General features: G+C 49.8%; 3 protein-coding genes across 3 annotated transcripts in view; 1 reads left to right on the forward strand and 2 right to left on the reverse strand.

Annotated features, from left to right (window-relative positions):
- Nucleotides 1-25,814, forward strand: part of LOC142363315 (olfactory receptor 14C36-like) — a 130,133-nt gene that overhangs the window by 76,610 nt on the left and 27,709 nt on the right. The window lies entirely within an intron of this gene.
- Nucleotides 6,308-6,898, reverse strand: LOC142363289 (olfactory receptor 14J1-like). Its single transcript, XM_075436798.1, has one exon. It carries the CDS (start codon nt 6,896-6,898, stop codon nt 6,308-6,310), a length of 591 nt encoding a protein of 196 aa, XP_075292913.1.
- On the reverse strand, nt 16,433-17,356 carry LOC142363290 (olfactory receptor 14J1-like). The gene has a single exon (XM_075436800.1). It carries the CDS (start codon nt 17,354-17,356, stop codon nt 16,433-16,435), a length of 924 nt encoding a protein of 307 aa, XP_075292915.1.

Raw genomic sequence — 25,814 nt, forward strand, 5'->3', positions numbered from 1 at the left:
TGGAAGAGCATCAGTCTGCTTGTGGGAGGTGGTGAAGGATGGTCTTTTTCTCACATGGCGAGGTCTTTTTAGGCTTTTTTCTTCCCCTATTAAAGTATTATTATCTTGACCTGAAACTTTTCACACTTTATTTCTTCCTCTTCTCTGGCCTGTCGCACTGGGGAAGGGAAGGAAAGAGTGAGCAACTGAGTGGTTGCTAGGCTATTGGCCAGAGTCAACCCACCACAGCAGGGAAGTTCTTGATAGCTGGGAGTGAGTTCAGTGCACGGCCGCCAAGGTGCTCAGGGGCTGAAGCACTTTTCTGGGAGGAGAAACTGAGGGTGAGGGCCTTTTTTAGCCTGGAGAATGGAAGGTCTCAAGAATTTCAGAGCGACCTGTCTGTCACCATGGGGAAGATTTCAGGAAGATGGAGCCAGTCTTGTCATGGTGGTGCTTGGCAGGAGGATAACAGACAATAGTAACTTGTGGAACTAAGGCAGGTTCAGGATAAAGATAAGGATAATATTTATCTCCATGAGGGCATCCAAGCATTGCAGCAGGTCTTCCAGAGGTGTTGTGCCATCTCTGTCTATGGAAGCTATCCAGCTACCAGTGAATCAAGCCTTGAGCAACATGATCTGACTCCACAGCTGGTTCTGATGTGAGCATGAAGACAGAGCATGGAGCTCCTCAACTCCCATGAAGGAGATGGGAAACCTAAATGATGTTGGGGTTCCTTCCCCTATTGGTCTTCTCTTAAGAACAGTAGGGAAAGTTCTCAAGCTCCCCACGACCAAGTCAGAAGTTAGTATATCCAGACCAGCTGCAGCTTTCTTGTCCTGCTCCAGGCAGTGTTGCTCAGATGAAAGGCTGCTTGACAGGTAACCTCAAAACAGTCCTGATGATTTCCTTTGCTTCCCCTTTCATTCCCTTTTCACTCTTCCCACCTCTCCAGTCCTACTCTTTAACCATCACTTAGCCTTCTATTGTAAAAGAAAAGAAAAAATTCAAGTCTCCTTTACAATTTCCCAACTGAGCTGATTGCATTTGCTGAGTTTGGACCCTTCTTTCTCCAATGATTACCATGGTGCTTTCTACCTTGATTAGAACTCCGTGAACACTGGCACTCTTTTCTTATCTGCAGCTGCTTAATTACGGTCATATTAGAAACACCGTGACTCAGCATGACCGTCAGTACACGTACTTTCAAAGCTGGACTGTTGTAAATTCTGTCCATGGGGACCCTGAGACACCTACGGATATGGCCACATGACTCCCTGGAGAGATGATAGAGCCAAGCTCTCTTCTGCAGCGGCCAATGATATGACAGAAGCAACAGCCACAAAGTGCCTCTTGGGAGATTTAGCTTGAGCCTTAGGAAAAAAAGAATAGACTAAGAGGAGCATTGCTGTGATCTCTACCTTTCGAGCTCTTCATGTTTCACCTCTGCAATGTCACAGCCCAACTGGAGGCTGCACTAGAGGCCCCCAACAGTCTCTTCCCCAAACACTTCCATGACTGTGCCTTTCTACATGCTCTAAAAGAAGGGATTAAGCTGGAGGTGAGGGCTTCTATGTCACAGGAATACTCAGAGTGGAACGGAGTTAAGGACTTCTCAAATCCAGTGCTCAGCTGAAAGCAGGGCCAGCTCTGAGTTCAGAGCAGCTTGCGCAGCAACTATCAGCATCCACTGGGGGAGTTCATACATGAACCAGGCATCTAAAAGCCCATTACAGAAATGGAGATGATGCATTTGAGCAGCTCCCTGAACACAGCTATTGGTATGGCAGGCCTCCTGGGATTCCTGGGAACATTCACCTTCTACAAGCTTCCTGGGATCTCCCCACCATGGCATGCTTTAGGCTGATACCAGAAATGAAAACAAGGCTCTTCCTTGGGTGCCTGCAACTTAATTGCAAAAGGAGAACAAGGCGGAAGGGGCTTTTGTGGAAGATTTAAGGCATCAAAGAAAGGAGCTGAAGATGAGAGTTTGGAACTAGCACAGCCTTTAGGTCACTTCACGTGTGATGGTTGTGCCCTCAACTTTCAATCATTGGCACCCAGAAAGCTCACCTGTTCCTCTCCTCCCAAAAGCAGACCAAGCAGTGGGAAGAAAGGAAGCAGAAAGGCCTGAGGCCTCTGTGAATCATCTGGAATCTGGCACTTGGAGGTCCACAGTGTCATTTCCCTGTATATCTGATCAAGAATGAAGCTGGGAAGTGAGTCTGCAAGCCCAAGTCAAGGAAGTCCATGGACAGGCAAAGCTGTGTCTATGGCTGTGTTTGGAGGCCAGTACACATGTTGAGGCTGGTCAGGGCCATGAAGGCCTACAGATGTTCTCAGGGCCCTGACACTGCACGCATGGGATCCCACTTGCCAGTGCGCTCAGTAGGTCTACATCTCATTCCTTGATGTCCAGGGTCTATGCTCTTCTGCTCTCTTCCACCTAGCTGGGGATCCGAGAGACCACAATTTCATGGTCGCTATGGCCAAGGCTGATGCTGGTCTTCACACCCCTGACCAGCTCATCCTCTTTTGGCAGTATCACGTGCAGGTGAGCATCAGACTTTGTGGCCCATTTTGGAGCTGTGCTAAGAACTTTTCCACAAAGATCACAAGAAACCTCCTGGATTGTTTGCATCCTGCTGTCTCACTTGGCCAGTGAATACTGAGGAGACTGAGGAGTCCCCCATCAGAGCTAGTAGTTGAGATTCACAGATTTCCTCAGGTTATTTAAATATGACATTGCTAACTCCTCACCCTGGATCCGACTGGGATGCAGTTAGTTCTCTTCACAGCAGACCATGTGGTGATCAGCTTTGGATTTGTAACTAAAGCAGCACTGGTAACACACCAGCTCTTCAGACACTGCTGAGCAGTCGCTGTAAAGCATGAAAGCTTCCTCTTCCTCACACTCTGCCCGCCCAGCAAGTAGGCTGGAGGTACACAAGAAGTTGGCAGGGGCACAGCTGGGACAGCTGACCCTAAATGACCAAAGGGATATTCCATTCCACATGATGTCATGCTTAGCCAAAAAAACCTCATGGAAAGACGGAGGAAGGGGGAACATTTATGATCATGGTGTTTGTCGTCCCGAGTCCCTGACACACATGATGAAGCCCTGCTTTCCTGGCAATGGCTAAACCACTGCCTACCCATGGCAGTGAGGGAATGAATTACTCATTTTGCTTTGCTGGCTCGCTCAGCTTTTGCTTCTCCTTTTCAAATTTTTTTAATTTTGTGCTTCTGATTTTCTTCCCTGCCCTGCTGGGGATGTAGTGGGAGAGTGGGCAAGTGAATTTGTGAGTGCTCTGTTTCTGGGTTGGGTCAAAGCATACAGAACTCCTACCACAGTCTCCTTCTTTCTAGCCTCTCCTTCGACCCACACAGCAGCTTCCACTTAACCTGTTGCCTGTCCCATGGAGGAGCTGCATGTATCTGAACTGCCCTGAAATCACCCAGCGCATCCCTGGCTCCTCATTTCCCCTGACGGTCTCTCCTAAGGATGTTGTATCTCTATCCATCACAAGAGCCATGGGAGTTGTCCTGCCCCACCTCAGCTCTTGTTCCACTGGTCACAGCTCTGTGATGGCTCTTCCTGCACCCCAGGCCATGGGCTTTGATGCACATCTGGGCTGCAGCTCTTTAGCTGTGGCACCAGCGCCAAGGGTAGAATTTACACATGGAAACCTTACCCAGAGATGTGACCCCTTGTGTGAAAGGCTTTGCTCCACAGCAGAGCATGCTGGAGTGGATGGCAGGTGGCAACACAATGAAGAATGAGGTTCCCACAACGAGAGCAAAAGCTGCAGACCTCAAGGCCAGAGAGAAACAGGTCTGGGCTGGGCAGCCCTGGCAGGAGCGGGCTTTGCTGTCCCAGGTGACTCTGCAGCACTGTGGGACTTGTGAGAGAGATGGAGCTGATCTCCATGGATCAGCTGCCACTGAGGGAGTCCCTGGGGGAGGACAGCATGTGACCCAGCCACACTGTCCACATCATGCTGGAGACTGAATGGCGAGATAGCACCTCGGAGAAGGACCTTTGGGTCCCAGAGAACAGCAACCTGAGCAGGCATTATCAATGCACCCTCCTGGAAGAGGTCAACATCCTCCTGGGCTGCATTAGGAAAAACATTGCCAGCAGATAGAGTGGGGTGACCCTTCCCCTCTAGTCAGCACTGGTGAGGACATCTCTGGAGTGATGTGTCCAGTGCTAGGCTTCTTAGTTAAATAAAGTTGTTGACCTAAAAAAAGCAAGTCCAGCAAAAAGCCATAAGGTGCGTTAAGGGACAGCAGCGTCTTTCATAGAGGGAAAGGCTGAGAGAACTGGGACTGCTGAGTCTGGAGCAAAAAATTGCTCTGAGGGACCTTACTAGTGTGTATAAACACCTGATGGGAAGGAATGAAGACAAGGGAGCCAAACTCTTCTCAGTAGTTCCCTCTGAGACGACAAGGGGTGATGGACACAGAAAAAAACACATGACATTCCATCTGAAGTCCAGAAAAAACTTTATCACTGTGAGGGTGATCAAACACTGGAACAGGTTACTCAGAGAGGTTGCGGAGCCTCCATCCATGGAGGTACACCAAACCCACCTAGACAAGGTGCTGAGAAACCTGCTTTAGCTTACCTTGCCTGAGCTGGGGAGTTGAACTCCAGAAGTCCCTTCCAAACGCAACGTGTCTGCAATTTTGTGAGTTTAAATGAGAAAAGTAAGATTGGAAGAAAAGCACAACACATAGCCGTGACCTGAAATCCAGTGGGATCCTGTGCAGAGGACCCGTGCTTCAGAATGGAAAAAATGTGAGGAAGAAAAAGTGGCAGAGATGCTCTGCACTGACAGTAACCCCACATTCACCATCCTGCCTGCACCTCTCACAGTCACCGTGGGTTGAAGCATTGGGAACGGTGGAGTAAATTGAGCTGGCGAAAAAAGACTGGGGATGGGACATTGTTTGTAGTGTTGTTGGGGTTAAAACATGACACATAATTTGTCACCATCCAAGTCTATTTTAACTGGCAATAAATGAAATTGCCTTTCCCCAGGTTAACTCTTCTTTGCCAGTGACAGTAAATGGTGACTGACCTCTCTGTCTCTGTCTTGATCCATGAGCTATTCCATGTTATTTTCTCCCTTTTATCCACAGATGGGAAGTGCTGGAGTGTGGGGGATGGTCAGGGAATAATGTGCTGGGACAGCTTCCATGGGGTGCCCAGGGAACATGGCACAGGTCGGGCCTCTCTCTTCTGCACATTTCATGCTTTGCTTCCTTCACTGTGTCATCTGGCTCTGCACCACGCACACCCTCCTAGGTGTCCTCACTCTGCACACTGAAACAGCTGAGCTCTACATGGGTGTTTTCCTCTCCCAGACACTTTCCTGCCCAGCCCAAGCCAGCCCTTCCCCAGCTTTCTCCACCTCCCCTGCATTCTCACCATCCCAGTGTAGGAGAATAGTCCCCACAGAAGTGCCCTCCATTGGCTGCTTTAGAACTCTGAACACTCATCCCACAGCCCCAGACCCTATGAAGGGCACAGGAGCTCCTGGGGAGCAGAGAGAGGTCTCAGCCTTCCCCATCAGCCCCAGGGCTGAGGGCCAGCCACAGCATGAGGAGACAGAGACCAGTGTCTCCCACGGTCCCCTCCTCTTGTCTCTAAGAGATGCTTATTGAAAACTATTGCATGTCCCTCTGAGCCAGCCCCTCTCCCCAGCACAAGACTCCTGGCCAAGGGGCTCCTCAGGCTGCTCCTGCTGCCCCAGCCATGCTGGCCTGTCTGGTCTCTCTTTCTCCCTCCCCATGCTCCCCACCAGACCATGAAGTGGCAATGCTACTCTGGAGGGCAAGTGTGTTGTGGCACCTGAAAGCCACGAGGAGACTGTGCAGGGATTTCCCTACTTGTCATTCACCATTTCCATTGGAACTGGGTACTCACCGTTGGAGACACAGGACAGGCCATTTCCACAAACATTGCCCCATGCCCACCTCCCCTCATCCCATGGAGAACCCTTGCACAGTAGCACGGCCTTGGGAAGAAAATTATGTAGCATCTCCCTGATCTCAGCTTTCGGAAAAGAGCCCAAACTCCAGACACTGGCATTGACAAAATCCCCTTTTATTAGAGAGGTTTCAACAGGGAGGCCACCTGTACCTACATGCCACACCAATGTCTAAAGACCCTTGGGTCATCAGACTTCATTCATGCCTCAGGAGAAGTGGGGAGAATGCAGACATTCCTGGAGAAATAGAATTGTCACAGATAAAATGCCCAAAGAACAGGAGGTCTGCTAGATACATTGGAAATCACTTGTGAAGAGACATGGGAAGCTTATTGCTTCTGAAAGAATCCTGATTGAATGAGCTTCTTCAGGGCATCTTTGAGCTCCTGGTTCCTCATGCTGTAGATGAGGGGGTTCACTGCCGGAGGAACCACTGAGTAGAGGAATGACACTACCGGGTTCAGGGATGGCGAGGAGATGGAAGGAGGCTTCAGGTAGGCAAACACTGCAGTGCTGTTAAACAGAGAGACCATGACCAGGTGAGGGAGGCACGTGGAAAAGGCTTTGTGCCGTCCCTGCTCAGAGGGGATCCTCAGCACGGCCCTGAAGATCTGCACATAGGACAGCACAATGAAAACAAAACACCCTGAAGCTAAAGAAACACTAACCCCAAGAAGCCCAACTTCCCTGAGGTAGGAGTGTGAGCAGGAGAGCTTGAGGATCTGGGGGATTTCACAGAAGAACTGGTCCACAGCATTGCCCTTGCAGAGGGGTATGGAAAATGTATTGACAGTGTGCAGGAGAGAATTGAGCAAAGCACTGCCCCAGGCAGCTGCTGCCATGTGGACACAAGCTCTGCTGCCCAGGAGGGTCCCGTAGTGCAGGGGTCTGCAGATGGCAACGTAGCGGTCATAGGCCATGACAGTCAGAAGACAACACTCTGCTGTGAGCAAGAAGGAAAACAGAAAAAGCTGGGCAGCACATCCCAAGTAGGAAATGGCCCTGTTGCCCCAGATGGAATTGGCCATGGATTTGGGCACAGTGGTAGAGATGGAGGCCAGGTCAAGAACAGAGAGGTTGAGGAGGAAGTAGTACATGGGGGTGTGGAGGTGTTGGTCGCAGGCTATGACAGTGATGATGAGGCCATTGCTGAGGAGGGCAGCCAGGTAGATGGCCAGGAAGAGCCAGAAGTGCAAGAACTGCATCTCCGACGTGTCTGCGAATGCCAGGAGCATGAGATCAGTGACAGTGCTGCCATTGGACATTTTGTCCCTCTGGAAATAGAAACACAGTCCAAGGAGTAAAAGGCAGTGACAGTTCAGGTGGTTCTTCTATGAGTCATTGCTATTAGACCCTCCCCCTGCTACACACACACCTTCTTTTCTCTTTCTGTGAGAATTTACTTCAGCTCTGTGACTGAATCTCTGGTTGCTGCTCCCTGACTGTGCTGTGAGGAGAAGGACCTCTTCCCACGGGCTGTTAAGGAGTCAGCCTTGCTCTACAGATGGGGTTTCATGGGCGTGGTGGAGGAAGGGACCTGTATGGGTGTTTGTCAGATGAAACTGCTCCTTACTCAAAAGGGCTGGCCAGCACCTGCACTCCCTGCCCTAAGGAACTGAGATAGTAGAAGGAAGTTTGAAAAGTTTGTGATTTTTTAACAGCTCCCCTCATCTCACCTTGGGAATGTTCTCGGATGTCAGAAACTCTCAGCATTTCAGCTGCGCTCAGGGAGAACAGGGCTGCCCAGCTGCCCTGGGCTTGCACTGTTCTGAGATGGAGAGCGATCGCACTCCCACGTTATCCTGAAAAGCCACCAGACACAGCTGAGAGCAGAGGGATTCACAGCAGACCACCTAACATGTCACCCTTTCCTGACATCTCAGGACATCACTTCTAGTCAAGGACACCTGCAGCTCAGTTCACCAACCCAAGAACATTTCCTCGATCAGGCATAGCATCTCTGCACCTCTCCTTTGGGGCTTTCAGATAACGCAGTTGTGTTACGAGAAAGATTTGCATTCTTGAGGACAGCTCAGATCTTGAAATGACACATCAAGAAGATAGCCATGTGTCCTAATGGTGGATTCAGATTATGGGAAAAATTACTTGTTCTCTGGGCTCACAGACTTCACTGCCCACAGCCCCACAGCTTAGACACAGCTGACACACCTCATTCGCCTGCACGGGAGGACCCACAAGATCAGAGCTTGACTCTGCAGCTGAAACTCCCATCCCCAGAGAGCCTGACTGAGAGAGCAAGGGAACAGCTTCAGTAACACAGACAAGTAGAGCAAGAAGGAGAAACACAGTGAGGCTCTAGATGAAAGAGGCAGAGGCAGCTGGGCACTCAGGACACTGCTACCTTCACCTAGCTGTGCACTTTCCAGACACCAACATTGCCAGGTCATTGCTCTCTGCCCCTGTGCTCCTCAGAGGGAACCAGGCATGTGGCTTGAGATTGTCATAGTCATCCCTCCTTTGACTTCACATATCCCCTGGTAAATATCCTGGGCTGATCTGGATCTGTGAGCAGCCCTGACCCATGCGGTGATTTCTCAACCACAGAAGGACCCTGCCCTGCCTCCCTGGGGGTTTCTCCTTCCACCCATAGTTTCTCCTCACAACTCTGCAAGGAGCTACCTGGGCAGGCTGAGTGCTGGCCCTGGCAGGCAGCAGAGTCTCTGCCCCAGCACACAACCCCTGGGGTGCACAGACCCTGCTCTGAAGGACAGCTTGGGGCAGCCCGGGCTGCACATCCACCTTCCCAACCCTTCAGCCGTCCCTGGGAGAAGGCAGCTGTCATGGCCTGTCCCTCTGAGGGTGCAGCAGGCAGTCCCTGCTTTGCAGCACATCCTCACCTCCTACAACAGAGAAACTGTGATATTCCTCATGGTGGATCCCATAGGCGGGGAGTTGTGCCAGCTTGAGGAGATCTTTCCACAAAGTGCAGACACATTGTCCTTCATGCAGAGACTTACTGTGTGAAAGGCTGAAAAGATTTCTCTCCCCCTCTGAGCTCTCGGCATCCTCTCACCCCACGCTGTCTTTAACCTCTCTCTGCCTCACTCCTCTCTCCTCACTGCCTGCAGGCAGTGCCCTCAGCCCTGTTGTGCTTTGCACAGGAGCTGCTCCTGGACAGAGCTGTCTCTCCGCAGCTCTGCCTGCTGCCATGAGCTCCCTCCATCCCAGGAGCCCAGCCCAGCTCAGCAGCAGAGGACCAGCCCAAGGCACTACTTTCTCTACCGTCTCTGTTCTCCCTTGAGATGTCTTTTGGTCTCCAGGACAACTTGCTGTGAAACAAGCTGAAGCATCACTGATGTTGCCTCCCTCAGCTGGGGAGAGACACTTGGTTTCGACAGTGGCATTTCTACTCTCAGAGAAAGGGTTAGAAACAAAAATCTTCTTTCCTTGTCTCATCGTCACAAAGGAAAACCAGAATGTGACAAGGAGTGATCTCCTTTACCCCTGCCGAAGGAAGGGATTCAGCCTGGTCATTCAAGGCATCTCATCCTTGGTTTGAAGTCCTAGAAGAGGACTCAGGTCTCTCTCATGCTCACCACAAAACCCACAGGAGGTGGGATTTCTCTTGTGTCATTCAGATGGGCACCGGCCTGCATGGCAGCTCCTTGTCTCAGCTCCCTGCTAATTCATGGAGGTAGAGGGCAGGAGGAAGATGTGCAGACACAGACACCTGGTGACATGTTTGATTGCAGAGGTGACCAAGATGCCTGCTGGTAACTGCAAGCTCCATTAGAGCCTTCCTTCCTAAGGTCAGCTTCACCTCCAACACAGGCCCTCAGGGCTGCAGAAACACAGCAGACAACATACCCCTCTCCTGGCCTTGCCAAAAGCAGGGTTTGCTCTCTTGGTGGGCACCTCATTTCTCCTTTACATTGCCACCTGCCATCCCCTCCAGCATGTCTCTGCTCTGAAGCAAAGCCTTTGCACACACAAGGCCTTGGGCAATTGGTAGCAGGTTTCTTTCTGCAAGTCTGCTCTCAGCCCAGATGGGCCACAGCTGAGGTGCTGCAGCCCAGCCATGCACCAATGGCCTCAGCCTCAGACACAGAGAGGACGAGCTGGACCCCCCCAAGCTATCTCTTCGTCCCACTTGGAGGGAAGAACAGCTGAGGAAATTTGGGACAGCTGACATGATTGGTGTGCTGTGATGGGTGAATACAGAGAAGAAGGAGTGAGAGGACAGAAAGAGAGGTGTCCTCAGTGTGAAGGAGCTTCTTAGATGTGTGGAGCTCCTCTAGGGGATGAACAATTTGGGTAAGCCCTTATGGGTCAGGTTCAGAGCAGAGTCTGGTAAGAGTGATGCTCTGGTGGGAGATAAAGAATGAATTAATGTCCCTTTGCTGACTTTAATCACCTTGGCATTCCCTGGAAGGTGACCACAACAGCGTGCAATCAGTGCTGGAGGTGTCTGGAGGATCTTGGTCAAAACAAAGTTTGGGAGACTAATCTTTGTAGCTCAGCTGCCACACTGATCAAAAATGGTGATGGTCATACGCATCTACTACTCACACAGAAGGGAGAGCTGATCATGGATGTGAAATCCAGAGTCAGCCTTGGCTCTCGTGACCATGAAAAGTGGGGTGCCACTTCCCACAGGGAACGAGAACAGAAGACTGTAGATGTTAGACCTCAAATTGTTGTCCCAAAAGTGTGATTGTTTACCCGGTGTGCAGTAAGCCAAGATAAACTCAGAGCACAAATATTTTCTTTGTTGCAGGTATGCACAGATGTGGGTGCTAGGTGATAATTTCACAAAGCTAGCACACAGCTTAGCAGAGTCAAAAGGACTGTGTACTCTGGGATTCACAGAGGACCTGCATATGTCTGAACTTCCTGGGAATCCCCCAGGGCATTCCCCGCTCCTCATTTTTCCTGTTGGTCACTCCAAGAATGTTGTCTCCATCCACCACAAGAGCCATGGGAGCTGTCCTGCCCCACTTCAGCTCTTGTTCCACTGATGTCACAGCTCTGCAATGGCTCTTCATGCACCTTGGGCCATGGGCTTTGTTGTCCATTTGGGCTGCAGCTCTTCAGCTTTGGCACTAGGGACAGGGTAGATTTTCACGTGGAAACCTGGTACCCAAAGATGTGACCCCTTGTGTGAAAGGCTTTGCTCCACAGCAGAGGCATGCTGCAGTGGATGGCAGATGGCAACACAATGATGAATGATGGTTCCACAACAAGAACAAAAGCTGCAGTACCCAAAGGCCAGAGAGAAACAGGCCTGGGCTGGGCAGCCCTGGCAGGGGAGGGGCAGCATCTGGGGCCTTGTCTTGGAGGCTGGTGGGGAGTCCCTTTGGCCAACTGAAATGATAGAAGATGATCACATTTAGGACAACTCAACCTGTACCTACGAAGTAGGCTTAGGGCAGTTGATGGAGGTGTTCATCTGATGAAATTGAGCCATGTGCCACGGGGGGAGCTCAGTCTGTCAATCTCTTCTCCATCAGCTGTATTTCCTGCATCTCCGCTAAGTGGAACCGAAGGTTTCCCATGGACATCCCTACACTGCCTAACCTATTCCAGGGCAGCTGCCCAACTTCATGGCCAACTCCAGGCCTGTAGTGCTCTCTCAGATGCCAAAGCTGCCCAGCACCACTGGAGTGTACAGCTGGCTGGACAGTGCAGGACCTGCAGGACAGCTACTCCCCCTGAGAGCTGGTCCATAACAGACACCCCAGGGCATCTCAGGGGGATTTGGGGCGTGTGAGCAAGGGTCAGACTGCCAGCCCTGCAGTGAGACAAGGTCTGTCCAACGTCTTTCCAGCAGATGCAGGTGGTGCATGAATCTGAGGAAGATCACAGCAAGGTCTCCACTTGTGTGCCAACACTTTGAAATGCTGCTGATCCTTCTTACTCTCATCCTTTATTCACCCTCCTGATGATACAATCAAGGAACATGGGTATTAGAGATTGATCACTGGAGAGAGTCCAGAGGAAGGCTACGAGGATGAGGAGGGGACTGGAGCATCTCTCCTATGAGGAGAGACTGAGGGAGCTGGGCTTGTTCAGCCTGAAGAAGAGAAGCCTGAGAGGGGACCTAATATACGCTTCTAAATATCTGCAGGGTGGGTGTCAGGAGGATGGGTCCAGACTCTTTCCAGTGGTGCCCAGTGACAGGACAAGGGGCAATGGGCACAAACTGAAGCAGAGGAAGTTCCAGCTGAACACGAGGAAGAACTTTTTCCCTCTGAGGGGGACGGAGCCCAGGAACAGGCTGCCCAGGAAGGTTGTGGAGTCTCCTTCTCTGGAGATATTCCAGCCCCGCCTGCACGTGGTCCTGTGCAGCCAGCTGTAGGCGACCCTGCTTCAGCGGGGAGTTGGACTGAGTGACCCACAGACGTCCCTTCCAACTCCTACCATTCTGTGATTCTGTGATTCAGTGATTGTAGAGGAGACTGATTATGACTATAGAATAGAATAAAATCATAAAAATAGACCATAGATTCATTTGTGTGAATACAGGTGTGTTTAGGAAACCATATGACCATGGAATGCTCCACTCAGTTGTCCCCTGTATAGGCCTTATCATGGTTGGGTTAATAACCAACTGACCTAGCATAAGAGAAGAATAAGGTGTAGCAAGATGAATGTCATAGGTCAATAGGTTACGTTTTAGAAATAGGACTAAGTTTAACAGAACATCTTGAAGTCTCTCGAAGTCTTTCTCAGGATTGTACCAAACAGAATTCACAGAAGAAGATGAAGGACAGATGACAACCCCGAGACGACCCTGAAACCGAGCAGGACCTGCAACCAGCGAGGGAGAATTCCACAAAGACAGAAGAATAGAGAGAACTTAAGAAAAGATGTACTTAAAGAAACAGAATGGTTGCTTAGAAACTTATGGAGATTCTAGACTTGGTGTAATCGGTTTAATAAATGTATATAAACTGGTCTAATGAGTTGAGCTTTGCCACTCACTGAGGTGATGACCCAGCTCTGAGTTGAGAACAAAGCAACACCTAGTGTACAGTAAAATGGTTAACAAGGGGAATGATTTTCACAGTCTACCTGAATCACACCATGTCCATAGTCATACACTTTCTCAGCAGCACCTTGTCCTGCCTGGAGATCAGCTTGACCTCCTCCACAGACGCGCATGGACTGCAGAGACACCACGGGCAGCAAAGCCCTCTCCTGTCAGGACTGCAAAGGCCGGCCCAGTTTCTCTCTTGCCTTGGGAAGCATGTGATTTTCTCACCTTGTGGGCACCTCATTTTGTGCTTGTGTTGCCAGCTGCTGTCCACTCCATGTCTCTGGTGTGAATGGAAGCCTCTACTTGCACAGGGTCTTGGGTTCAAGATCAGTGGCAGGCTTGAGCTTAGCGCTTGCACCACAGCTGAGGTGCAACACCTCAAAAATGTATCAGTGCCCTCAGCCTGGGGCAGAGATAGGAGAAGCTGAAGCCCTGTGTGCTGTCACAGAGCTCCAACATTGATGCAGTACCTGCTGAGGTGTGTGGGACAATGTGGTGGTTTAAGCCCAGATGGCAACTCAGCCCCGAGCAGCCTCTCGCTCATTCTCCCCTGAAGGGATAGGGGAGAGAATCAGAAGGGTAAAAGTGAGAAAACTCATGGGTTGAGATCAAGACATTTTAATAGGTAAAGGAAAAGTCACAAGCGCAACTAAAACGAAACAAGGATTTCCTTCACTACTTCCCATAGGCAGGTGTTCAGCCATCTCCAGGTAAGCACAACTCCATCACATGTAAAGGTTACGTGGGAAGACAAAAGCCAGAACTCTGAATGTCCTCCACCTTCCTTCTTCTTACCCTAGGTTTATATGCTGAGCATGATGACATCTGGTATGGAATATTGCCTTGGTCAGTTGGGGTCAGATGTCCCCTGCCAACTTTGTGTGCACTTCCCGCCTACTCGCTGGAGAGGTGGTGTGAGAAACAGAGGAGGCCTTATCCCTGTGTAAGCATTGCTCAGCAGTAACTGCAACATCCTGCTATTGTCAACATGGTTTTCAACACAAATCCAAAACACAGCCCTTTACTAGCTGCTGTGAAGAAGAACTGACTCTATCCTGGCCAAAACCAGCACAGCAAGTCAGAAAGCTTGAGGTGCTGTAACGGATGGATACAGACTCGAAGGAGACAGTGGGGAAGATGTCAGGATGCCCTCAATGTAGGAGCTGCCTGCATGAACAGAGATCCTCTAAGGGTTGGGCAGCAGACTGAGCTCTTTTGGGTGAGGGTCAGCGGATAGGCCAGTTAAGGAGACATCATGTTAGGAGACAAATACCTGGAATCACATAAGGAAGAGGAGAAAGGCTTATTTTACCAATTCCAGATGATTGACCCCACATCACCCTTGGAGACTTTAATTGCCCTGACCTCATGGGAAGGGGAAAGTGCAGGGTGCCATCAGCCCCAGAAGTTTCTGCCGGTTCTTGGGGCCAGCTTCTTAGCACAGCTTGCAGATGTGTCAACACAGGCGACGCTCTCCTGGACGTGGTATTTGCAAACAGACAGAAGTGGATCAGGGATGTGAAATCCAGTGCCAGGCTGACCTGAGCTATGCTGTGGGCATACTGGTGCCCAGCCACAGCCATGGGTATAGCCAGGCCTGGCCGTGGACCTTGCTGGTTTTGACTCGCAGACTGACTTCCCAGCTTGGTCCTTTATGGGCGCCCAATGGCACAGAACCCTGTCCCTCCAAGTGCCGGACTCCAGGCAACACACAAAGTTCCAGCAAAGCCATTCGACTGCAGTGCTTGTACAGCCAGGCCCTGGAGGTGCTCAGCATGCAAGAGCCAAAGGGGGGCAGATGGAGGGGAAACCCTTGAATGCTTCAAACAATCAAGTTTTGTAGCAAAACTAGCTTCATAAAGTCATAAAATCAGCGAGTGGTTTGGGTTGGAATGGACTTTAAAGAGCATCTCATTCCAACTTCCCTGCCATGGGCAGGGACACGTGCCACTAGACCAGGTTGCTCAAAGCCCCATCCAACCTGGCCTTGAACACTGCCAGCAGGGAGGGGGCAGCCACAGCTTCTCTGGGCAACCTGTGCCAGGGCCTCATCATGATCATAGGAAAGAATTTCTTACTAAAATTTAATCTCAGTCAACCCTATTTTAGTTTAAAGCCATTAGCCCTTGTCCTGTCACTGCATGCCTTTGTAAAAAGTCCCTCTCCAGGTTTCTTGCAGGCCCCTTCAGGCACTGGAAGGCTGCTTTAAGGTCTCCCCGCAGCCTTCTCTTCTCCAGACTGAACAGCCCGAACTGTCTCAGCCTTTCCTCACAGCAGAGGCTTTCCAGGCCTCCGACCATTGCTATGGTCTCCTCTGGCCCCGCTCCAACAGCTCTGGGTCTGTCCTGTGTTGAGGACTCCGGACCTGAATGCAGAACTCCAAGGGAGGTCTCACTAGAGTGGAGCAGAGGGGCGAAATCCCCTCCCTTGACCTGCTGCCCACGCTGCTGAGGAGTCAGCCCAGGATAGGGTTGGCCTTCTGGGCTACGAGCACCCATTGGGGCGTCATGTAAAGCTTCTCATCAATCCAGAAACTGAAGTCTGTCTCCTCAGGGCTGCTCTCAACCCATTCTCCACCGTGCCTTTAGTTGTGCTTGGGATTGCCCTGACCCATGTACAGGACCTTGCACTTGGCCTTGTCGAACTTCATGTTGTTTGCAGAGGCTCACCTCTCAAGCCTGTCCAGTTCCCTCTGGGTGGCATCCCTTCCCTGCACCATGTCGACCTCACCACACATCTTGGTGTCGTTGGCAAACTTGCTGAGGGTCCACTCAATCCAACCTTCTGTGTTGCCAACAAAGATGTTTTCCTCTCCAGGGCACTTTCCTGGGAATATTCTTGAGAACATCACTAGAAGCAGCCCGAAGCCTTCAGGCCCTGCCTTGAGGAGATCCCATTTCATCATGGAAATGCTGTTATGTGTGTCACCTCTGTCACAGGAGTGCCCAGTGCTTGTCCCTGCCTGCTGTCACAGGCCTGCCACACCGCAGCACTGTGGCAGAGCTGCCAGAGCACTCAGGAATTACAGTCACAAAAGGTCTCAGCAGGACTTCATGAGGGCAGAAAGACTGCAGTTCAGGAAAGACCAAGAGCTGGTGCTCCCTGGCACTGCTGCTGTGCTGGGACTCTTTTCCCCTTCACCTCCAGAGGTGCCCCTGAAGGTCTAGAGAAAGCTTTGAAGGAAGGATCTTAGAGAAACAAGTGGCTGCAGCAGTCTTCATATTCTTGAAGCACACCGAGAGCATGGCTCCTCTTTTACACAGTCTCTGGGTCACAGAAGCCAAGCAGATACTGACATAGCAGTGGGAGGAAAAATGGCGATTCCTTGCAGGGAATATTATCACAATCAAAAAATCGCAAAACCCAAACCAAACAAACAACCAAAGACAGCCTGGTCCTGCAGTGCTTTACAATGTGAGCGATATGCAGAAGAAGGTGGGAAGTGTATTGTTACTTAAGAACATCCAGTCACCAGTTTCTGCACAGCGTCCTCGAGCTCCTGGTTCCTCATGCTGTAGATAAGGGGGTTCACTGCTGGGGGTACCACTGTGTATAGAACAGCCACCACTAGATCAAGCAATGGGAACGATATGGAGGGGGACTTCAGGTAGGCAAACAATAGAGTACCTATGAAGAGGGAGACCACGGCCAGGTGAGGGAGACATGTGGAAAAGGCTTTGTGCCGTCCCTGCTCAGAGGGGATCCTCAGCACGGCCCTGAAGATCTGCACATAGGACAGCACAATGAAAACAAAACACCCAAAAACTAAAGAAACACTGACTACAAGCAGCCCGCCTTCCCTGAGGTAGGAGTGTGAGCAGGAGAGCTTGAGGATCTGTGGGATTTCACAGAAGAACTGGTCCACAGCATTGCCCTTGCAGAGGGGTATGGAAAATGTATTGGCAGTGTGCAGGAGAACATTGAGAAAGCCACTGCCCCAGGCACCTGCTGCCATGTGGACACAAGCTCTGCTGCCCAGGAGGGTCTCGTAGTGCAGGGGTTTGCAGATGGCAACGTAGCGGTCATAGGCCATAACAGTAAGAAGACAATGCTCTGCTCCAACAAAGAAGATAGACAGAAAGAGCTGGGCAGCACATCCAGTGAAGGAAATGGCCCTGGTGTTCCACAGGGAATTGGTCATAGATTTGAGGACAGTAGTGGAGATGGAGCCCAGGTCGAGGAGGGAGAGGTTGAGGAGGAAGAAATACATGGGAGTGTGGAGGCGGTGGTCACAGGCTATGACAGTGATGATGAGGCCATTGCTGAGGAGGGTAGCCAGGTAGATGGCCAGGAAGAACCAGAAGTGCAAGAGCTGCAGCTCCCTCTTGTCTGCAAATTCCAGGAGGACGAACTCGGTGATGGAGCTGCCATTAGGCATTTGCTCTCTCTGGGAAAATATTCCTGTCCAAGGAAGAAAAAACAGTGGGAATTTAGGGGATACGTCTCTGAGCCTTTTCTTGCAGACTTTCCCCCTGCTACGCCCCCCCCACCCAACTTTCTTTCTTTAGGATACTTTCTTTAAGCTCAGTGGCCATAGCTCTCGTTGGTGCTGGCTGAATGTGCCATGAGGAAAAGGACCTTTGTGCACTGGCTGCCAAGGATTCAGCCATGCTGTGCAGCACTGGGGTTCGTGGGCATGGTGGGGATAAGGGGGCATCCTGGTGTTCGACTTTGACCTTTGAAACTGCTCCTGACTCAAAAGGGCTTTTCAGCACCTGCACTCCCAGTGCTAAGAAATGAGGAAGGCAAAGTCAGGCTGAGTCCTTTGGGATTTTCAGAGTTGCCCCCAACGCACCTGGGCAGTGTTCTGGGATGTCAGAAACCCTCAGCATTTCTGTAGCACTCAGGGAGAACAGGGCTGCCCAGCTGCTCTGGGCTTACACTATTCTGAGATTGAGAGTGATCGCACTCCCATGTTATCCTGAAAAGCCACTAGACACAGCTGAAGAGCAGCAGGATACACAGCAGACTCCTAAACATCTCACCCTTACTCAAGGTCTCAGCACCCCACTTCTAGTCAAGGACACATGCAGCTCATTTCACCAACCCAAGAGCATTTCCTCAGTTGGGCGTAGCATCTCTGCGCTGCTTCATGGGGCTTTTCAGATAACACAATTGTGTTATTAGAAAGATATGCATTCTTGAGCCCTGCTCATAGCTTTGAAGAACACCTCAGGAAGATAGCCATGTGTCCTAGTGATGGATTCTGACTATGGGAAATCTAGCTTGTTCTCTGGGCCCACAGACTTCACTGTCCTATGTACCACAGTTTAGAGAAGACTGGCACACCTCATTCCCATGGACACGCCTACCTGGGAGGACCCACATAATCAGTGTCTGACTCTGCAGCTGAAACTCCCATCCCCAGAGAGCCTGATGGAGCGAACATGGGTACTACTTCAGTAACACAGACAAGTGGAGCAGGAAGGAGAAATACATTGAGGTTCGAGATGAAAGAGGCAGAGGCAGCCAGGCACTCAGGACACTGCTACCCTCACCCAGTTGCACACATTGCCAGGTCGTTGTGCTCTCAGTCCCTGAGATCCTCAGAGGGAACAGGGCAAGTAACTTGAGAGCTTGATAGTCACCCCTTCTTTGACCTTCCCCTTCACATATCAACAGGAAAATATCCTGGGGAGATCTGGATCTGTGAGATTCCCTGACCCCATGTAGCTGTTTCTTGATAGCAGAAGGACCCTGCCCTGCCTTACTGGGGTTTTCTGTTCCACACACATCTTCTCCTCGCAGTAACCTGGGGAGCTCCTTGGGCAGGCTGAGTGCTGACCCTGGCAGGCAGCAGAGTCCCTGCCCCAGCACAGAGCCTCATGTTTGTGCAGAGACCCTGTTCTGCAGGACAATTTCGGGCAGCCCCGGCTGCACATCCACCTTCATAGCCCTGCAGCCGTCCTTGCGAGAAGGGAACTGACTTGCCCTCTACCTGTCGTGGTGCAGCAGGCAAGTCCTTCTTTGCAGCACATTCTCACCTACAGCAAGAGAAAAACTGTGATATTCCTCAAGGTCCATCCCGTAGGCTGGGGGGTGTGACAGCTTTAGTAGATCTTTTCATAAAGTGCAGATATGTTGCCCTTCACGTGGAGACTTACCGTGCCAATGACTGAAAAAATCTTTCTCTCAGTGAGCTCTCAGCATCCTCACACCCCAGACTGCCTTTAACCTCTCTGCCTCACTCCTCTCCCCTCTGTGCCTGCAGGCAGTGCCAGCAGCCCTGCTGTGCTTTGCAGAGGAGCTGCTTCTGGGCAGAGCTGTCTCTTTGAAGTGTTTCCCTGTTGCCATGAGCTCCCTCCATCCCAGGAGCCCAGCTCAGATCAGCAGCACAAGACCGCCCAATGTGTCTCTGGTTCTGCCCTCTCCGGGCTCCCCCCAGGGAACCTGCTGTGAAACAGGATGAAGTCATCACTCATGTTCCCTCCCTCTGTTAGGGAGAAACACTTCTGTTCTACAGTGTCATAACTTTATTGGAAAAAGAGTAAGAAACAAAAGTCATCTTTCCTTGATCCATCATTAGACAAGACAACCAGAGAGTGACAGGGAGAGATCTCCTTTACCCCTACTGAGGGAAGGGTTTCAGCCTATTCATCTGAGGCATCTCATCCTTGATCTGAAGTCCTGGAGCTAGAAGAGGACTCAGCTCACTCTCATGCACACCACAAACCCACAGGAGGCGGGATTCCTCTTGCCTCAGTTCAGATGGGCACCAAAAAGGCTTCTGCATGGGAGCTCCTTGTCTCAGCTCCCTTCATTATTAATAAACATGGAGGGCAGGAGGAAGAACTTTAGACACAGATACCTGGTGACAGGATTGATTTCGAAGGTGACCAAGATGCTTGTGGGCAACTACAAGCTCTATTGGAGCAGTTCATAGAGACACAGCAGTGTCTGAGGGCACCTTCCTGGAGGCTGGTGGGAAATGCCTTTGGTGAACTTCAATGACAGAAAGTGCCCACATTCAAGAGAACTGAACCTGCAAATATTTATATATGTCCAGGGCTGTTGATCGATGTAATCAGCTTGACCATATGGAGTCCTGCGGCACAGGGAGAGGCAGGTCTCTTTCTTCCTATTCTCCATCAGCTGTATTGTCCGCATGGCCTTAACAGTATGATGCGATTTGTCTCATGTGCATCCCCTCATTGCCTAACCTCATTCAGGGCAGCTGAATCCTCATATATTTTACATTTACAGACATCTATGACTACTGAAGGTGCTAGGGCTCTCCAGGAAAACAGCATGAACCTGACATGCACAGCACAGGTCCTATGCGGGAACCCCATCCCCACTCAGACTCGCTGTGTGACAGGCACCACCCAGGGCATCTCACACAGATTTGGTGCCTTTGGGCAGTGATGGAATCCCGCCACTGCAGTGACACAAGTTCTGTCCCTTCTCTATCCAGTGGATGAACAGCAGAGCGTGAACAGCAAGCACTTCACAGCAGGGTCTTCACTTGAGGGCATTCCCTCTCAAACTCTGCTCGTTGTTCTCTCCTCCAGTATTTAACCATCCCTTTGATGTCACAATCATGGATCAGGCCGATAATTTTCACAGTGACATCCACACCCAAGAACATTTTCGACATCATCTCTTCCTTCCTGAGATCAGCTTCACCTCCACCACAGGCCCTCAGGGCTGCAGAGACAGAGCAGACATCAAACTCCTTTCCTGGCATTGTCAAAAGCAGGGTTTGCTCTACTTGTGGGCACCTTGCTTCTCCTTTACATTGTCACCTGTTATCCACTCCAGCATGTCTCTGCTGTGAAGGAAAGACTTTGCACACACAAGGTCTTGGGCACTTGGTAGCAGGTTTCTTTTTGCCAGTCTGCTCTCAGCACAGATGTGCCACAGCTGAGCTGCTGCATCCCAGACATGCTCCAATGGCCTCAGCCTGGGGCACAGGGAGGAGAAGCTGGAGACCCCCAGGGCATCTCTTCATCCCACTTGGAGGGAAGAACAACCAAGGCATGTTGAGACAGCTGACATGATTGGGGTGCTGTGATGGGTGGATACAGGTTGAGAAGGAGAAACAGGCCAGAAATCTCAGGAGGTTGGTGTCCTGAGTGAGAAGGAGCTGCTTAGGTGTGTGGAGCTCCTCTATGGGATGAACAAGCTGAGTGAGTCTTTATCAGTCAGAGTCAGGGGAGAGACTAGTAAGGGTGACGTCCTGGTGGGAGGCAAAGAATGAATTAATGTCCCTTTGCTGACCTCAGTTACCTTGGCATTCCCTGGAAGGGGACCACCATAGCATGCAATTAGTCCTGGAGGTTTCTGGAGAGCCTGGGTGAAGACACAACTTGGGACACCAATCTTTGTAGCTCAGCTGTCAGATTGTTCAAGAGTGGTGATGCTCATATGCATCTGTTAGTCAAAAAGAATGAAAAGCTGGTTCAAGGATGTAAAAACCTGTGTCAACTGTCGCTGTCATAACTGTGAAATAGTGGACTCTGATCTCCCAAGGAGGAGAGCAGAAAAATGCAGATGCTGTGCCTCAAAGAAGCTGATTTCGGCCTACTCTTGTGACTTTTAGTGAGTAAGCCCATGTGAGCAGCACACAAGGGCAACAGAGCTCAGCACAGCTGGTCTTCAAGGACAGTGTCTTCCAGGCAGGAGACTGTGCATGTCAATAGCCAGGACAAGAAGCAGAACTATCAGGAGAGAAGCTTGGGCAAATAAGAAACTCAGGGAGAAGCTCCAAGAATAAAAGGGAGCATACAAGAGATGGATGCAAGGATGGAAACAAAGGAGGAATTCAGAAATGCTATGGGTTTTAGAAAAGCCAGAGCTCCGTTAGAGTTGACATTTGCAAGGGAGTTAAAGGCCACAGCAATGAATTGTTACTCCTTTAGAACAATTAAAAAAGAAACAAAGACAGTGTGTGGCCACTGTAGAATTCAGGAAGAGCAGAGGTGAATAGGTCTGAAATTATCTGTGTCCTCTTTGCCTCAGAATCCACCTGCAAGGTCTCCCTGTTCTGGGTGTCTAAGAGGAAGAACCCTAGGTGAAACACAGCAGTGGAGGGAGATCAAGTCAGGGGTTACTTAGATAAGGTCAACCCTTTATAACCCACTGGACCAGAGGGGATGGGTCCAAGGATGTTGAGAGACCAGGCTGATGTCATAGCAGGGCTACTCTGATACACAATGGAATTTCATTGTGACTGGAGAAAGCAGAAAGCACCTCTTTCATACATCTTGTAGAGACCCAAGGACTGATCAGGGGAATTACAGGCTGCAGAGACAGAAGCAAGGAGCTGTGTGGCTGGGCAGCAGCTCTCTGGAAATGGTGCTGGTGGTCCTTGACTTCATTAGGCAAACCACGACCCAGCAGCAAAGGCAGCCAACAGCATCCTGTATGAGCAGGAGCCCAGGCAAAAATAGTGATTGTCACCCTCTGCTCAGCACCTTTCACACCACACCCTGAACAATGACAGTGAGACAATGGCAAAGAGGAACAGGTTCAATGAAGGACCACTAAGGTGGTAATCCTCCACTGTCCTTCAAGAGTTTGTGTGATTTCCCTAAAAGCATCAATATCTGCAACAACAACAACCAGAGAACTAATCTGCCTAAGTATAAATATCTGCAGGGGAGCAATCTGCATCTGTGGTAGCCCCTCTGAGCAATGTCAGTGGAATCAGTATTTGCAACACCTAATCCACAAGTACATGTCTGAAGCCCTTCAGATGAAGGATGATCTTGAAAAAGTCACCATGTGTATTCCGAGGCAGCATGGACACTGCTAATTTCCCTCCCCAGAGAGTAGCAGAGGCTGGATCCCCTCCTCAGGACACACTCCTTACCAGGAAGCCACAGGCATGGGGGAGCTCACCTGGTTCTTAAGGGCACATCACTCGGCATCTGTTTTGATCCATGTGGTGCTTTTCTGTGACTCTTTCTGCAGATGCGTACATAAAAAGACAGCAGTTTCATAAGAGATAACCATAAAGGCCCTGCTATGCATGAGAAAGCTCACCATGAGGCAGCAAAGAAGACTGTAATAATCACCAGGAAAATCCAGGAAGAATACAGAATTGCAGAATATCTTGGGTTGAAAGGGACCTTTAAGTCATCTAGTCCACCCCCCTACTTTGAGCAGGGACATATTCAACTAGATCAGGTTGCTCAGAGCCCCGTCCAATCTGACTTTGAATGTGTTAAAACATGCTCTTCTGTATATTCAGAATTCATCTTTTCTATCAAGCAATATTTTTAGGTCTGATATTCTTAGCATAGTCTCTGTTAAGAATTTGCATAGATTCTGCAAGAGAATCTTTCTCCTGCTCTCTCTGCAATATTTTTTTTGCTTTTTTTACTTCTTACACTCTTTTGCCTTCCATTCATTTAACAGTAAACAAACAATATTTATTGTCTGTGCAAGTAAAGACTCTTACCAAGAATATTAGTTACACTTGAAATTCTGAAATAATTGTTCTTTTCAGAGGTATAGGCAGATAATACAAAACTGTTTGCTGTGGACATGAGGCCTCACATGTTCAGAATACATTTGATATTGTACAAGTGAGTCAAAAGATTCTTTATCTGTTATTTTTAATAGACTCAAAAGCTGTACATACTAGAAGAAAAATTGAAAAACTATTTTGAAGAATGGTTGAGGTTGAAAGCTTCCATGTCCGTTAAGTTTCAGTTTACATGACTTTTCTTATGCTGTTTATGTCAATACTTAATGATCTTCCTCCTCTTGTCACCGAAAATCCAGGAATAACACCTCGTAACACCACTGTAGTGTTAAAAGGCAGGCATTCTTTATTGCAGCGCTGGATGCACGAGGGATAATTCCTCCAGACGTGCATACCTCATAACTTTTCCATGCAGTTTATATAGATTAAAAATATATATATTTATTTTATTCATGCATATTCAATATTATTCTCTTTGCCGACTGATGTAGACTTTCTCGCTTCTTACGTAGATTGTTGCGCAGACTCAGTCACCCTCTTCTATTATTTGTTTTTGGGTAGGTGGTATTACTTGAGTAGGGGGTCAGTGAGTTGGTGGTCGTGGTCTCCCCCTGCCGGAATCACCTTTTGCCCACTAGGCTCTCAATCTTGGCAAACCTGGTCAGTCTCTTCAGTCCGTTTCACAGAACCACACTCCATCATTTCTCTTGACAAAAACAGCATTACCCACTACGGTTAGCGTTAGTGGTTACCTAGAGAATAGACCTCTGTTCCCGGACCTGATGTCCAGGTGGGTTGGGCTGTACTAGGAACACAGCAGCACTGTTCATGTTTATGGTCAACTGATTCTATCACCCTGGATACATTTCCTCCTTTTCGAGGTGTTGAAATAATCATTACTTTCAATACTTCCATGTTAAATCAAATTACATTTTATTACACATTGATTCAATATCTATTGCTAATAATGATCAAATTCTACAATAATACAATTATTCATTATTCATTATATCACAGAATCACAGAATCAGAGTATGGTAGGGGTTGGAAGAGACCTCTGTGGGTCATCTAGTCCAACCCTCCTGCCAAAGCAGGGTCACCTACAGCAGGCTGCACAGGACCTTATCCAGGCGGGTCTTGAATATCTCCAGAGAAGGAGACTCCACAGCCTCCCTGGGCAGCCTGGGCCAGGGCTCCGTCACCCTCAGAGGGAAGAAGTTCTTCCTCATGTTCAGACAGAATTTCCTGTGCTTCAGTTTGTGCCCATTGCTCCTTGTCCTGTCGCTGGGCACCACTGAAAAGAGTTTGGCCCCATCCTCCTGACACCCACCCTGCAGATATTTGTGAGCATTTATAAGGTCCCCTCGCAGCCTTCTCTTCTTCAGGCTGAACAAGCTCAGCTCCCTCAGCCTCTCCTCGTAGCAGAGATGCTCCAGTCCCCTCATCATCCTTGTGGCCCTCCGCTGGACTCTCTCCAGTAGCTCCTCATCTTTCTTGAATTGGGGAGCCCAGAACTGGACAGAGTACTCCGGGTGGGGCCTCACTAGGGCATTGTAGAGGGGAAGGAGAACTTCCCTCGACCTGCTGGCCACGCTCTTCATAATGCATCCCAGGATCCCATTGGCCTTCTTGGCAACAAGGGCATGATGACTGGCTCATGGTCAACCTGTCATCTACCAGGAACAGGTGAGGTTTCTGAGTGCAAATGATTGCAAACTGAGAGCAGAGCCATCACATGTGGAGTGATCTAAAGGCTATGCTTGTTTCATACTCTTATCTTCAGCTCATTTCTCACAGGTTTTAAATTTTGCTCCTTCCAGCTTGCTGTCTTTTAGCACTGAAGTTGAGAGTACCCAAGTCAGAGCCTTGCTTTCAATTTTGTTTACAGCCTAAAGCACCCCATGGTGGGAAGACATCCCAGGAAGCTTGTAGAAGGTGAACATTCCCAGGAATCTCAGGAGGCCTGGAATACCAATAGCTGTGTTCAGGGAGCTGATCAAATGCATCGTCTCCATTTGCGTAATGGAGGCTTCGATGCCTGGTTCATGTGTAACCTCTTTCTGTGGGTGAAGACATTTATTGTGCAAGCAGGTCTGACCTCAGAGCTGGCCTCTCTTTGAGCTGGGCGCTGGAGTTGAGACCTTCTGAACTCCATTCCACCCTGAGCTGTCCAATAAAGTAGAGGCCCGCATAGCCACCTGCATCTCTTCTTGCAGAATGTGTAGTAAGGAAGAGGCTCATGGAAGGTTTGGTGGGGAAGAGACTGTTGGGGGTCTCTAGGGCAACCTCCAGTCTGGCGGTGACATTGTGGAGCTGAAACATGAAGAGCTCCAAAGGTAGAGATCTCATCAGTGCTCCTCCTAGTACATTTTATTTTGCTTAAAGCTCAGCCTAAAGCTCCCAA

Source organism: Opisthocomus hoazin, chromosome 15 (genome assembly GCF_030867145.1).
Source record: "Opisthocomus hoazin isolate bOpiHoa1 chromosome 15, bOpiHoa1.hap1, whole genome shotgun sequence".
NCBI lineage: Eukaryota > Metazoa > Chordata > Aves > Opisthocomiformes > Opisthocomidae > Opisthocomus > Opisthocomus hoazin.

Excerpts from the sequence above, each read along its gene's own strand:
- LOC142363289 (XM_075436798.1), bottom strand. The coding sequence starts at position 6,898 with ATGGCCTATGACCGCTACGTTGCCATCTGCAGACCCCTGCACTACGGG.
- LOC142363290 (XM_075436800.1), bottom strand. The coding sequence starts at position 17,356 with ATGCCTAATGGCAGCTCCATCACCGAGTTCGTCCTCCTGGAATTTGCA.